Source organism: Lagopus muta, chromosome 3 (assembly GCF_023343835.1).
Source record: "Lagopus muta isolate bLagMut1 chromosome 3, bLagMut1 primary, whole genome shotgun sequence".
Lineage (NCBI taxonomy): Eukaryota > Metazoa > Chordata > Aves > Galliformes > Phasianidae > Lagopus > Lagopus muta.
This window is the reverse complement of record NC_064435.1, coordinates 41,612,676-41,628,367: the sequence shown is the minus strand read 5'-3', so window position 1 is coordinate 41,628,367 and position 15,692 is coordinate 41,612,676. Positions and strand designations below refer to the sequence as shown.

Sequence of the window (15,692 nt, the reverse complement as noted above, 5' to 3'; positions counted from 1 at the left end):
GAAGGGGGTGATAGAAATGAACAAATAGCTTAGTATTCTGATACATAATTTATGGCAGGAATTTATAAAAATCTCAAGGGCAATGCTGCCTTCTCTCCATTATGGACTGCCACTGTCTTTTCTTAGAATATATTTGCCAACCCTTTTCTGGGCCACTGTGGCAGCCACTACAGGAGTCAACAGAAATGGCATGGGAATACTTAAGAAATCCTTTTAAATTCTCGGAATGAACATGAGGGAAGGGAGAGACAGCACATATGTTTCTTTTTGCTGTAAACTGGCATACGTGTTATAGTCACTGTGTAAAAGTTCTCCAGCCACCTCCATCCGCCAGGATTTCAGTCGTTAAGGATGTGTGCAGCTTGGCGTGGGCTTGGACATTCATTTTTCCTTATGTGGACGTGCATTCCCAGGGGCTCTGAAACAGTCAGAGAAAAGGGCACCGTGTCTCTTGGCATCACTCACCCTGGTAAAAATTATTGTTTTGTAAAGTCTGCTTGAATTTCAACTAAGTGATACTAACGGCGAGGTGCTAACAGCATGACATTTTATATGGCTGGTGTGAAAACATGTTAGCTTCCAGTAAACAATTTAGAGGTGTATGATTTATGTGGCTTAAAATAGTTCTCTAGACCCAAATGAAAGGCCTGAGGCTTTATTATTGAGCATGTCAGCTTCCATGTGGCCGAGAGGCTGCCCAGGCCTGATGGGACTCTGTGAGGAGGTGGAGGGCCTGATGTCCTCTGTGCAGCATCACTCCCCTTCTCACAGTGCAAATCAGTTATGTTTTACCACATGTGCATGTGAACTGGGGGAAGTGAGTCAGGGCAGAGATCAGGCTTATGCTTTGGTGTTCATTAATATGGATTTTTTTTTTATTTTTTTTTTTTTTAATTTAGCTGCCTGACATTTTCCCATGTTTTCAGAAAGTCAGATCTTCACTCATGTTTTCCTACTTACTATTTTTCTACACTGGAGCATTGCTGTCTGCAAACAAACAACTGACTCCAGTGCATTTCTTTTTAGCATTACACAGCCCGCCTACAAAGAGCACGATGCCTTTGAGCTGAGGACGAGGGCTCTCACGAGGACCCATTTCTGTGCTTGGTTGTTTTGCAGACCCAAGGGGCAGGCTCCCCCCGCTCCTCGCCTAGCCACACCATCAGCCGACCCATCCCGATGCCTATCAGATCTGCCTCTGCCTGCTCCACACCCACCCACACACCTCAGGACTCTCTGACTGGGGTGGGAGGAGATGTGCAGGAAGCCTTTGCACAAAGTAAGTCTCATTAGGAGCTTGTCTGAGGTACTTGGAAATTATTTGAAAATGGCTGTTTGTGTGGTTAATGAATGACGGACTTCTAAGATGCATGCAGTAAAACAAAACAGATATTCTTCCCTTCTGTACTCAGCACTGGTGAGGCTGCACCTCAAGTACTGCATTCAGTTTTGGTCCCCTCACTACAGGAAAGACATCGAGGCCCTGGAGTGTGTCCAGAGAAGGGCAGCGAAGCTGTGAGGAGTCTGGAACCCAGGTCTTATGGGGAGTGGCTGAGAGAACTGGGATTGTTCAGTTTGGAGAAGAGAAGGCTTAAGGGAAACCTTATTGCTCTGTACAGCCCCTGAAAAGAGGTTGTGGCGAAGGGGATGTTGGCCTTTTCGCCCAGTTAACTGGGATAGGATGAAAAGAGAACAGCCTTACATTGTCCCAGTGGAAGTTCAGATTGGATATTAGGAAAAGTTTCTTCTCCAAAAGAGCAGTGAGGCAGTGGCACAGGCTGCCCAGGGAGGTATTGCAGTCACTGTCCCTGGAGGTGTTCATGAACCGTGTGGATGTGACACTGAGGGATGTGGTCAGTGGGCATGGTGGGGGTGGGTGGCTGATGGTTGGACTAGATGATCTTAGAGTTCTTTTCCAACCTCAGTGAATGAGACTATGATTCTATGAATCCACAGTTGTGTTTCACTGTCAAATATTGACTTTGTCAGCTGTCACACCTTGCTTTCCAGGCAGGCAGGTAAGCAGAAACTGAACACTATGCCATTTAATGAATTCTATTAACCAGAATAAGAAGAGTTGTCACTGACCTCAGCAAGGTATATTTTCAGTATGGTTTTTTTACATGAAGACTGCTGAAGAATATATGCTACAACCATAGAATTAGTTCAGGTAAGAAGAGCTCTGTTGGCCACACATCCTGCCCCAAGAAAGCCAGCTTCAAAGCAAAATGCAGTTGTTCAGGACTTTTATCAGCTGAGCTCCAGACAGCTCCCATCATGCATCTTCCACAGCCTCTGCTCCAGCGTTTGACCTTGTCTCTTACGTAAATATTTTGTCCTTGTATCTGAGTGTCCCTTGATGCAACCTATGGCTGTTGTCCCTTGCCCTTTTGCTTTGTGCCTCTAAGAAGGTCTGACTAGACTAAACAGGAACTGAGCTGGGAAATCTCAGTGAGCCCTTCCTCTGTGTTTTTTTTAATACTGCTGTAGGCTACACCGTGTTTCTCATTTCTCGTTCCACTGTCTTGTCAAGTGGCAATACATCTTCAACTGTTTCGAATTTCTAAGGCCACAGGTTAAGTGATTATGTTGAATGCAAAAGAAAGCAAATAGCCCATGTGACCCAAATGAGGAAATAATTCCTTCTTTTTTAAAAATCTGCTTTATTCTAAAATATTTATCTCATTGCAGTTCTTTTATTTAAACAATTCTTTTGCCCTGTTTCAGTAGTAGAAGTGAAATTGTAAGCAGGACTCTCCAGTTCCCCTGCTAGAGTGAATGTGTGTTTGTTCCTAAGAACCCAGTTCAGCACTCATGCAGCCCTACCCCTGCACTTCTCTGAGCACTATCTCTCTGTATCTTACAGCAAGGTCAAATCTATAATGCAGTGAAGAACTTTCTACTAAAATGCTAGTCAGTTCATATATTGAACATGTTTTATTTAGGTGTAATTCCTAATTCCAGCACACCAGGCTGATGGATATCTCATTTTCTGTGAGAAAAGAAACACTCAAGACATATTCTCCTTTTTCTGCTGTGAAAAAAAATTTTAAAAAAAATGACAAAGGCAAAAATTTGGCCACTAACTCCAATGATGTTGTTAAGTAATTTCTTCCAGAGTTAAGACTGTGAGAAATAAGATAGTGGCAGCAGTAATTTATCCATAAATAACACTAATTTGCCCCAGGCAGATGTTCTTAAAGTTCATAAATGTGTTTTATTCAAGAAAGAAAGCAGTAAAAAAAGTTAAGTGATCACATTCAAAAACTGCAGCATTTGATGAATATCTAGCTTTGTGTCATTGACCACATTCCCTAGGCAGAGAGGTCAAAACCACAGAACCTGACAGCCACTCTGTCACATCTTGACATACTGTGCTCCATTCTGCACTGCACCAGCAGAGACCTGTGTCCATATCCATGTCTTGTAATGCACACAAGCCATGGTTAAAGCACCATTTCTCTTGCTTTTTTTCGCTGTGGAGTTTGCCATAGTTTATAGATACAAATCCAAGACAACTTTAGAGAGGGAGTGGATGTCTGAGTGAGTGTTCCTGTGTGTGTGAGAGAGAGATTAACCGCTTTGATTTACACTCCAGGAATCATCTGCTAACAACAGTATATTTAAAAAAAAAAAAAAAAAGGAATAGGAAAAAACCTTAGGGTTTGGAGTTTTTAAAATGTATTATTTTACATTCAGCCCATTCTGAAGAATCTACAGCAATTGAATCCTGCAAGTTCCTGTGAATAAATCAGCCTGGAAGATTAGAGGTTCTGTGGGATATACTGATTATACAGCCACAATAGGAGCTATGTTTGGGATCTGGGGGAGTGAAGCATGCGTTTCCAACAGCCTGCTCCTAGGGAAGGAGTTTTTCATGCAGCTCACAAGAATCCTTCATGATTGATGATTAAGGGAATATTGCCAGGTCCAGCAGGGAAGCACTTCTAGATTCATTATTTAAAAGAGTTTAAAAGCAGCCTGGGGCAGTTAAGAGAGGCAATAGTGCTTCTTTTATTAAAAAAAAAAAAAAAAAAAAAAAAAAAGGTAAATTATGAAATATACAGAAAAATCTTTCAGCTAGAGCAGAAGCTGAGAGGAAGCAGAGAAGGAAAATCCATATAAATCTTGATGAGGTCAAGTGTGTTTCTTCAACATTTGCCGTAATTATCTGGCAAATACCTAGCAATAATGGTGTCATTAAACAGAACTGTGGGAACTTATAGAAAACACTTCATTTCTTTCCTCCTTCCCCACAGACATTTTAAATGAGTTCACGCTGGATTTAATCTTCCAGGCCTGGTCTGCTGGTGTCACTGCACAAATGCAAGCTTGATGGCAATGAATAATCTCCACATATCTGGCATTGTGATTAAATGAAGCATGAGGGGAGGCTTCTGCTCTTGCATACAGCATGAGTAAATGAGGCCATTCTGCAGAGAACTCTTCTGCACGTGTCCCTCGTAAGGTCTTTGATACCCTGAATCATCACAATGGCAGCTTTCAGCAGGGTTAAAACTGCTTTGAACAGGAAAACATATGTCTTGTGAAGAATATTAACACTGTTTTGTCTGTCTCTTGCTTCAGGTGCAAGACGAAACTTAAGAAATGATTTGCTGGTAGCAGCAGATTCAATCACCAACACAATGTCGTCTTTGGTAAAAGAACTAAATTCTGGTGAGTGAGGCTGAAGAGGGTGGATAGTCAACACATGGATATTTTGTATATATTTGTAAAAAATTAGAGCTAGGAGCATATAGACCAATAAAGAAAGCAGTACAAAAGTTTCAAAGGTAGTTTCAAAGGTTTTTTTGCTTATAGAAAAAGAAGTCTCCAAATAACAGCTTTAGAATTCAGGGGTTTTGAAAGCCGTGGTTGTAAACATACAGCTGAATGCAACGAAAATTCATGGAGAAGTTTGGCCCTTGTTTCTTAGGGAAATGGCCTTGTCAGGGAATTGTTGTACCTGAGAGGAAACTTTATCAGTGGCTGTGAAAGCACCCTGATTGATGGCAACTTTCCATTCCATAAAGAGAAGTTTGCATTTAGAGAGATGACTGGGGTGGCACTGAAGAGAGATTTCAGTCTTTGGAAATTTCATTCAATATAGAATGTATAGGAACTTCTGTAAAATGCAGTATGTAGTGTACTCATAAAAATATCCTACCTAATAAGCCAAATAAGCAAAAGCTTCACTATCCTGTCCCACCACAAGATGAAGACCATTAAGTCTACAGAAACATATTCTACTATATTCTACTGCATTCACTATGATGAGATGACCACCCTAAGCTGGAGAGACAGAGAAAGGTTTAGAGAGGTAGACTGGAAGTAGACTTAATCTTGTGAAAGTTAAATGGAAACATCTGTCAAATTTGGTTTCACAGAAGTGGGCAGCGAGACAGAAAGCAACGTGGATTCTGAATTTGGACGGACTCATTTTGATGACCTTGTTCCATCTCCAACATCCGAGAAGGCTTTCCTTGCACAGATCCATGCCCGGAAGCCAGGCTACATCCACAGTGCTGCTGCCACTGGATCCATGCGCAGTGACATGTGGGTACCTGCTCAATTCACCTTTGTTCTCTCACTCTTTTTCTGCTGAAGACAATGCAGCATATTTTCTCACCCTCTCAACTATTTGAATACACAAAAAAGCCTAAATCCAAATGAGGACAGCTTTATGAATAGACAGTAGTAAGTTATTGCTTTCGAGTACACTTGAAAGGCCAGAGCTTAGGATGCCTTCAGGTGTGAGCTATCTCCTGTCAACTCTAGGACACTCAGCTAGTGTGGAGACTGTGGGACAGCTGTGTCCCTTAATCATATATGCTCTGCAGTCCCAATCCCTGCTTATGGAGACCTAAGAGCCTATTGGAGCACAATGACAAAAGAAATTGGTTTTTTTTCTGGGGAAGACAGAGTGCTTTTTTATTGACCAACTAAATTGATCAACAAACCAATTTATTTTTAGAACCAGAATCTTATCAATAGGCATCTTTCCAGTTATTTTTAGTTCAATCTCTTACTCTTTGTTTTACTCTCAAAGCAATTACTGAGGACTGATTTCCATATCCCCAAAACACCTTCAGCTGAATATGCCCTTTGGTCTACTTCATCAATACAAGACCACTGGAGAGGGCAAACAACAGCAATGTTTTCCACTTCCAGGACATTACTATTACCTGGTGGTGCATGTGGCTGGAGCAAAGGTATCCTGCTGTCCTCAAACTTTACAATAAAGGGAGGTTGTATTCATTTTGAATGTCATTCATCTGAGGAGCTTGTTTATGAATAATTGTCTTTAGGGTTACAGAAGACGGAGATCCTTTTGTCAGAGCAGATGATGAAAATTATGAGAATGATTCTGTCCGCCAGCTGGAGAATGAACTGAAGATGGAAGAGTACCTGAAGCAGAAGCTGCAGGATGAGGCATACCAGGTGGGAAAAGGAGCTGACCATACCTCTCCATAAACAAGAAATGATTATATACCAGAGCTTCCCAGAGCCCTTCTTATCCTGTCCTGGGCCCTAGGGTGTAATCTCTTCTCAGTTACTAGAACAGCCACGTTCAAAGAATCACAGAGTTGCAGGGCTTAGAAGGGACCTCCGGAGACCATCATGTTCAACCCCCTGCTAATGCAGGTTCCCTACAGTAGGTTGCACAGGTAGGCATCCAGACAGATCTCAAACATCTCCAAAGGAGACTCCACGACCATTCTGGGCAGCCTGTTCCTGTGCTCTGTCACCCTCATTGTAAAAAAGTTCTTCCACATATTTGTGCGGAACTTCATGTGTTCCAATTCTTGACCATTGCTCCGTGTTGCATTACTGCACACCACTGAAAGGAGTTTGTCCTCATCCAGATAACTCCCACACTTTAGATATTTATAAACATTGATCAGATTCCCTGTCTTCTGTTCTCTAGGCTAAGTAGACTCAGGTCTCTCAGCCTTTCCAAAAACTACAAAATTCTGAAAACTGCTGCTGTTCTCTCCTGTAGGCATGTGTGCATCTAGCTTCTGTGCATGCTCAGAAGGACCACACCTGAGGCACACAACAGTAGCCCTTATCCTTACCAAGGCCCTCAGGTGGGCCAGAATTACCTCTCAGCATGTTCTCTGCCAGTTCCCCCTACGTCGCTTAGACCTCCACACTCCATACCACAGAGGCTGGTTCATGGTATTAAGCCAAGCTCTTGTTATATTTAGATTTTGTTTTTCTCCAGTAGTTGAAAACATTCATAATGGTTTCTCCACTGTGAACTGAAGCTTAAATACAGTCTGTGTGTCATTGTCATTTTCAGAATCTGGAAGGGAGGGAGAGGGTCTGGAATGAATTATATCCTAGAGAACCGAGTATTCAACAAGCATCTAGTATAGTGGAGCCTGGGGACTTGTCATTAAATACCCCCTGAGGAAGCTTTCAAAGGGCGTTTGTTTGAGAATCCAAGAAAAGCTAATTTGACAGAGGGGCCTGGAATTCCGTAGATATCCTGTCCTGCCTGTGCAGCAGTCTCCACTTCTGCCTGCTGTAATAAACTATCACAATTTTTTAAGTTATTCTGATTTGGATTATACTAATATAAAACTCATATCTTGTAATAATGATAGTAGTAATGTTTCCATTAGGGCATGCCCAATTCAGTTACTAAGGAGCGGGTTTAAAGCAAGCAAGAATAAGTATTTTCCCATATGTTGGTCAATTAAAATTTGGATCTCACCTATAGAGTGTAACAGAGACCAGAAATATAAATGTTTAAAAAAAAAAAAAAAAAGGATTTAGCTGATACAGAGAGACCAACTGTACAGAAATCAGATTCAAAAGCACTTTCTAGATGCGGGATGTGCTGGTAGATTTTCTGTTTTCTGATGGTCACTTTGGATACAAGATTGTGGGACTCACATGCTCTTGGTCTAATAAAAAATGGCAGTTCTTGTAGTTGCCTCTTCTGCAAAGCTGCTAGAATTAATTATTCTTAAAAAGTTCATTGTCTCATATCAAAATTGCAGGTAATTTTGAGGTTGATGAGCATCTTTTGGGGGCTTGTTTACCTCAATCTGCTACAGGCTCATGGTAACTTGCCAAAACTCATTTAGTTGCAAAGGTTGCTAAGGACATGGTGGCAGCAGCAGCAGTATTGTTATGGGGTATATATGCTAAGGCAACAGTGGATGATACGGGGGTTTTTTTTGTCATGCTTTTGTTTTAATCCAAGGTAGGAAATTAGGCCAATTTGACTGATATTTGATTACACTATGGAAGTACAATATACAGTAACAGTGTTACATGACATACAAGTTACATTTTGTATATGCAAAAAACTGAATACACGAGTATAATGCAAAATAAGGGTATTCCTTGTGTAGTAGGAGTTGCAACTGTTGCTAAATAGACCTGGATGTTACTCTTGCTTCAGTCAAAAATAGTTTTTCTACTGTCTTTCAACAACACTGACAGAAGGGGAGGAGATCTCCTTGATGATGTCAGAATAAAACTCCTCTTGAGTATAGGTGAGCCAAGACTACACCAAGATGAACAGAAATGTGTTCACTGAGGCAATAGAAAATCCTTACTCTAGACATGTTCCATTTAAGAAAATCTTTCCAGAAGAAATTTCATACTGTACTCCACTGTCTATCAGGTTATCAGCTGCTATCAGGCAATTATTTGATAGCAGTAACTTATAAGTAGAAACTATTTTTAGTTGATAACCACAGGTCCGAAGGATCCAGTGTGTGTGAGAAATCCTTTCTACAATATCTGATGCCTTCTTGATTATGTAAAATGTTTAAGCAAGCAAAATTGTGTATGAAGTTAGTAGCAACCACTAGGATGACTGGGAGGTGGTTGAATAATACCACGTATTGCTCCTGAGACATGCGCTTTTGCTTTGGCTTGCTCTCTGTGCTTCGCAGTTAATTTGTGGTATTTTGTTATGCTATTCCTTTTTCCACTGTTGTCACTGGTACTTCCTGAAGACAAAGCCATGGCTTGCTTTCCACTTGTAAAAATAAAAGAAAGCTGGAAAATTATTGTTTTAGGGTATCCTATGGAACAGTGGTCAGGTGAACTATTCTCCTTGTGCATCCAGCCGTTGAAATTTATTGCAGGCTATTTTGCTGTTTGTACTCATGTGTACACTGAATTAATCTGAATAGCAAAAAAATAAGTGGTGGCTGTAGCTGTCATAATGCAATTGTCGGCTGAGATAATCTGCAAGGGAGAACTCCTACTGAGGTTACAGAATGGTAACCTCGGTAACAAGATGGCAACTGTTCTTACTTTATTAAATATCTCACTTTTTGTAAAAGCAGCACATTTAGAAAAACGTGTAGATGTAGCCTTGCGTGGAAAACGGTTGGTCAAAACCCACTCTTGTTATTTTGTGTCACCTTGTCTTCAAGCAACATTTTCAAGCAAAACTCAAAATTAGTAAAGTGAGCAGAACACTCAGGATGCACAAGGGAATCTGGAGCAGGGAACCTCAAAGGAGGCTTCTTTCTATCTTCTTCCGAAGCATGTTGTAAATAACGACTATTTGTACCAGAAAAATCACATTTAGTGCACAAGTGTAAGTGCTAACAGTGCTGATGCTCCCACATCTGTTAGCAGTTGTGTCCTTGTTAAAATCTTTTGCTGAATGTGTTGTGTAAGGCACTTTTCATTGGGTTTGTTTTCCAAGTCTGTAATTACAGTCTTTACTTCTAGGCTTGTGCATGGCTTTCTTCAGAATAATACACTACCTGGCTGCTCACTGGCTTAATTTGTCATGTTCTTGTTTTCTATCCTTTGTTATGCAGGTCAGTTTGCAAAGTTGAGTGCAATATCCTTCTCTCTCTCCTCTCAAGTAAGTATCATTATAATTTAGAAGAATGTTTGGAATGAATCCTCCTAACGTATTTTAGTTGCAGAACACCTTGTATACTACTGAGTGTATGTGATAATGCTGTTTCTTTCTTCTTTTAACTTGTATTAGAATGCCTAGGAATGTCACCGAATCATTTCTAATAACTCATTTGAAATATGGTCGTGGAATCAAAGACTCACGTTACACCATCACACTTTTCATCTTTTCCATTTGTTGGCCACAGGAGTGAGAATGCAGAGTTTTCATCTCTGGGGATGATGACAAGTATACTAGCCAGTGCAGAGAAAGTATATACAGAAGATAAGAAATCAGAGTACATTTCAGGAGACCTGAGTTTAACTCTTACAAAGGTTGAGTCTTCCTAGTATAACCAAAATAAATCATTTCTGGCAAAACCAGAACATCTGCTGTAGCGTGGGAAACAGGAGTTAGGCAAACATCAAAGAAAGCAATCCACCAGCTGCTTAACTGTAGAGGTGTCTTCAGATGCGTTGTGGAGGTTTAAAGTGCTCTGATACAAAGTGCAAGGTACCCACATACTAGCTAAAGTCTGGCAATTCAGAGATAAAGCAGGATAGTTTAGAAGTTCCCTGTTGGCCCATTTTCAGGTCATGTTCTTCACACGTCAGCCTCACTGAGTTTAATGCCAAATTCAGCAGTTGTGTTTTTACTTGGAAACTCAGACAAAGACTATTTTTACGAAGGAGCCTCTTATTCTCAACATTTCCCTGGGAAATGGGAGACTGCAGGCTAACTTCTTGCCTCATCTGAAGCTGTGGTCTGCTTTTCTGACTTCCAAGGAAGAGTGCAGTCCCCTGCAGTGAGAGGTCCCCTATCGGTCAGTAGTGGGAGCAGGGTGACATTCAGATCAGCAAAACCAGCAGGCTGCACTGTGCCAGCTATAGCAGGAATTCATCTTGTTGTGTTTTGGTTGCTGTGTTTTATGCTGGAGCTGCCAGAATTTCAGGAAGGGCTGAAACTCTCCTTATTTAGATGGCAGTTTTGATAGCAGAATTTGACCCTACTTCAAGAGTTTTACAAGTTCTGGTGGTACTATGATCTGAATGTGAAACTGTGGGCCTTGGTAAAGCAGCCACCAGTCTTGAGTGTTAAAAGTCGTTAGGTATTTCTGAAGCATCTGTCTCAGTGTTTCTAACAGCTAAAGCAAAATAAATGAACGTGAAAAACAAACAGCAATACCCAGAGTACTATAAACACCAAATAACTGCATGTAAAATTTTCTCCTAATGTTGCCCCTCAGGTTACATTCATTTTTTTGGTAGTCCAGTAAAAAATGTGAGCTGAGTAGAGTTTCCTAAACACAGACAGACAGAAAAGCAAGTTTTGTTCTTTTATTTTGTTGCACTTGCCAGTTACAGATCATGTTGCTTGAAAAGGGAAATAGGTCTTTCAGAGATAATGTACATATAAACTGTGTGTGTAATGGAAATGTTATATATAGCTGGGTTTAATTGCAATTATGAATAACTGACTTTTGTATCGTGCACATTTTATTCAGTAGCAGTATTTCTTAGTTATGGAAAAATAATTGTTCATACCAGATAGAATGTCTGAAATGCCTATGGTGTTTGTGTTGGGCTCTTACTTGAAGTTTACAAATTGCAGCAAGACTATTACTTCAAAGATTGTATTGTTCAATCAATAATGACACAGTCAATAGTGTATTGCCTGTATGTATGAGACAGAAAGCCAACTGGGAGGGAACCATGTCAATTTATTATAGCATCATATGAGTGGCATTGCCACTGATGGCCAGCCACGGGCTTCTGTTCATTTCTTTATTTATCAGCCATGGATAAGCAATGTTGATGTCAATTGATAAAGGCTTTTTGTGCTCTATTTGCATTTGATTTTTTAAAAGTGCTAATGTTCAATTCTCCAGAATTGATTTTGAAAAAGCATATAGTAGTATAGTAAGTATAATCTAGTATAATAAGATCCCAAGAGATAAGTGGTTCGGGTAATACATAAAATATAATTTAATCATGTTTTTGAGATCATTTTGTATGTTAAATGCACTTGAATAGCACTTGGTTTGTTCTTAATAGAATAGCAGAATGAATTTAAGCTTGTCCTGAGCCAGCACTAGGCAGGTCTCAAAATGCAACTCCAACATTATTTTACCCGCTCGGGTGACTAGGGTTGACATTTTCCATTGTAGAGGTGATTGAATGGTTAGTATGGAAACAGGCAGAAATGTCTCAAATATAAAACCCCCTAATTGTCTCGACTTTTTGCTAAGAAGACATTGCTAAAGAATAATTGTTTATTCAACTTCACTGTTTTTCCAGGACAGGAAAATTCTTTGTGAGTAGCACTATTAAATTTTTCTCACCTTTTCCCTTTTTTCCAACTCTGTTCTCATGTTTATCAGCAGTGATTATAAATATTGCTGAACACCGGTTGAGAAAACCCACGGGTCTTGGGAGATAGTGTGCCAGTTCAGCCTGCCAGAGAAGGGTTGCTGGTTAAGCCAAGGGACACAGTGTGATAGATTATTTGTTTAAGTGCTATGGAAGCATAACAGTTTTGTATCTTTTTTTTCAGGGCAAGATGTAAGATTTGAGAGCAAACCTGCATTTCACAGGCCATTGACATTTTGAGCCCTTTGATATAGATCTGGCCATTTACTGTTTGGGAAAGATGAAATGAAGGACCTGTAGCCCAGGGTCCAAGTTAGGTTATTGGCCCACAATTAATGGATGTCTAGTTTTCACATTTGCTGTGCCCACTGCCTGAGCTTTTCACCACATTTCCCAGCCGTGCCCTGACCTGTTTTCGGCTGCAGGGTCCCAAACACTGCCAGTCAGAGATGACTGATTGCTTCTAGTGATTGGCAACCCTGCCCATGGCAGGGGGTTTGAAACTAGGTGATCTTTAAGGTCTCTTCCAACTCAAGCCATTCTGTGGTTCTGTGATTTAAAGCTCATGCATTAGGGCTCATTCCTAGTGTGGGCTTCAAGCCAGAAGCTCAGGAGCTCATGGAGGTGCAAGTGTTCTGTTTGGTTGGGCCCTCTGGAGGCTCAGTTCCAGCATGAGCTCCTATCAGGCGTGACTTTGTCTATCAAAAACTTGAAGACCTCCCTGGGTGGAGATTTCATCATCTCTCGGGGCATCCTGTGCCAGTGCAGCATCTCCCTCCTCATGATTACCCCAAAATCCAACCAAACCACCCGAAATGCAATTTGTCTTTGTGTATACTCTATCACTATCAAGGGGATTTTGGCTTTGTTATCATGTAACTACCCTTCAGACAGATGTTAACCAAACCTCCCTTTCTGCCCCTGCCTAGGGATAAGCAAGCCCAGTTTCTTCAGTCCTGTCTTCATAAGTCAGTGATGCAGTGATGGAGATGCAGATTACAAGCCCTGGGTGAACTGATCACATCAATAAGGCATAATCCAGTAGCAAAACCATTTGATTCGGTGTCTCTTTTTTTTTTGGTTTGATTTTTTTCTTACTGAAGAAATGCATTAAAAACAGCATTATGTGATCCATCCCACTTGAAAATAACAGGAGGCTGGCAGCACAGCACTTCTAAAACTGTGTGCTACTTTGTGAGCTATATTTTGTGTCTCCTCTTTATTTTTTCTTCTTAAATCCTCCTCTTCTTAGCATGTAGGTGTAGAAAAGCTGCAAGAAGACTGTGACCAAGTTAACTGTGAAGAAGCAACTTTAGTTCTTTTAATTTAGTTTTAAAATCACACAAGTGGCAGGGATGTTTCTTGAAAATCTCCGAATGATGTGTAGCAGTTAAGAACTTGAGAATTCAGTTATAAAAAAGGCTGAGAAACAGTTTTATAATATGACAAATAGGAATTAATTCTGGCATATCCAAAATGCTGCCATGAAATTAGAGTTGTGAGGTTCATCAGTGCTCATTTTTACTTTTATGGGAGCCTCTCTATCACAATGCTGGATGTGAAACAGAGACAAGTCATGAAAGAATGTAAAAAACCCTCTACTCACTCAAAAAGTAGTTTATCCAGAAAATTAGAAATAAAACCAGCTTCTCGTCAGTACTATCAATGCATCTTCATGCATCCAACGTTCCACAAGCCATTCCTGCTTTGCACTTATGGTTATAATGATTCCATCACGAAGTATGAAATGTACCTATATTTACACAACTTTTACATTGATTCAATAAAAATTAGTCTCACACAGCTGAGAACTGACCTATGCCATGGCTTTTGGTTGTGTTTTTTGGCTGTAGTGTAAAGACCAAAATGTTCATTTATGAAGCTTTCCAAATTAGTTTGCACAATTAGGTGGTGCAGATGCATGCCTGATTTTTAAAAACAGTTGCTTAAAATACACGTCAGAAATTCTTTGTGAACCCCTCATTAGACTTGCAATGCAGGTTTCCTTTTCATTCATCAACAGAATGTTAATGTTAGGTCTTTTGTAACTGCCTGACACACGGAGATACTAAATTAAGATCATCATACCATTTGACACGCTTAGATATTGAGGAATCGGGTGGAAGCATTTGTGCTTGAATAATTAATACAATCAAATGGTGCCAGGAAGAAGAAGTAAGCTAAACTACCTGACCTTTCTTGATTCATCAGATTTCATTTAATCCTTCTTTGCTGAAACCATTTGCATTTCCTCTCTCATCTGGTAGACCAGCTTTATTCCTGAACTGAGTAGAAAAGAATTCATGTCAGTAGGGTTTGGTCTTTTATGCTGTTACTATCAGATCTCATGCAGTGTGAACTGGTGCTCTGAGACAGATCAAGAGAAAAAGGATGAGCTCCTTATTTCTGAAAAGGGATGAGAATACAGTGCCTTTAGGGTAGATATGCCAAAAGAAAATGGTTGCAGGTCCTGATGTAGTTCAGGGGGAGCCAGGTTGCCTATTGAGCGTTTTTCATTATCAGCTGAATAAGATGTTTAGTTGTTCTTCGGGACACAACAGAAGAATGAACTGGTGTGCCAGTGAACTGGGATGTTTATGATGTGTTGCTCCCAGAATTGCCCTCCAAAATAACTGCATTTCTTCTTAGACATAGTAAAATATACCCAAGCCTAAATGAGGGTAGGACATTTTTACAAATGGAGGCTTGTGGTGGGAACTGGCAAGTGGCTGTTAATGGAGTGGCTCAGGACCCTGTGCTTAAGGGGAATAATCCATGGTTTGGCTGTCAGTAGTCTAGCTTTAGAGAAAGCTGTAAGAGTAAAAAGGGAGGGGAAATGAAAAATATGCTAACTTGTGTTAATGTCAGTTACCTCTGTATCCTACATGTAAAGCAGTCTTCTCACCATGGTAAGAAAAAGAGGCTCAGGAGAGACTTTATCGCTCTCTGCAATGACCTGAAAGGAGGTTATGGTGAGGTGGGGTCGGCCTCTTCTCCCAGTTAACTGCAGTAGGATGAGAGGGAATGGCTTTAAGTTGTCCCACTGGAGGTTCAAGTTGGATGTTAGGAATGATTCTTCTCCAGAAGAGCAGTCAGGCAGTGGCACAGGCCGCCCAGGGAGGCGTTAGTGTGGATGTGGCACTGAGGGGCATGGGTTAGTTGATATGGGGGGGATGGGCTTGTGGGTGGACTAGGAGATGTTGGTGGCCTTTCCCAACCTTAATGACTCTAGGATCAATTCTATGACTCACCTGGGCGCAATTACTTTTTCTTTTTGATTGTTTCAGGCATAGCCACAAGAGTTGGCCAGCTCCTCCCTTTCTCTGTCAAGCAGCCTGCTCTCATTCCATTGTGGGTGTGCTTGCGTGGCTGTGTACACACATGCAGTGTCTTCCACTGGCTCTTTTTTAAAAAGTTTCCCTCAACATTTCTCACCA

General features: G+C 40.8%; 1 protein-coding gene across 29 annotated transcripts in view; it reads left to right on the top strand.

Moving 5' to 3' along the window:
* The window catches only part of DTNA (dystrobrevin alpha), a 210,664-nt gene that overhangs the window by 191,515 nt on the left and 3,457 nt on the right, over positions 1-15,692 (top strand). For 27 of the 29 annotated variants that reach the window (XM_048939440.1, XM_048939458.1, XM_048939434.1 and 24 more), the window contains 4 exons: positions 1,120-1,279; positions 4,588-4,677; positions 5,388-5,556; positions 6,309-6,441. In XM_048939440.1, coding sequence (XP_048795397.1) covers positions 1,120-1,279; positions 4,588-4,677; positions 5,388-5,556; positions 6,309-6,441 — 552 coding nt within the window. Of the gene's footprint in view, positions 1-1,119; positions 1,280-4,587; positions 4,678-5,387; positions 5,557-6,308; positions 6,442-9,803; positions 9,851-15,542; positions 15,688-15,692 lie in introns of those variants that run through there. The other 2 variants (XM_048939447.1, XM_048939446.1) reach the window with 2 other exon arrangements.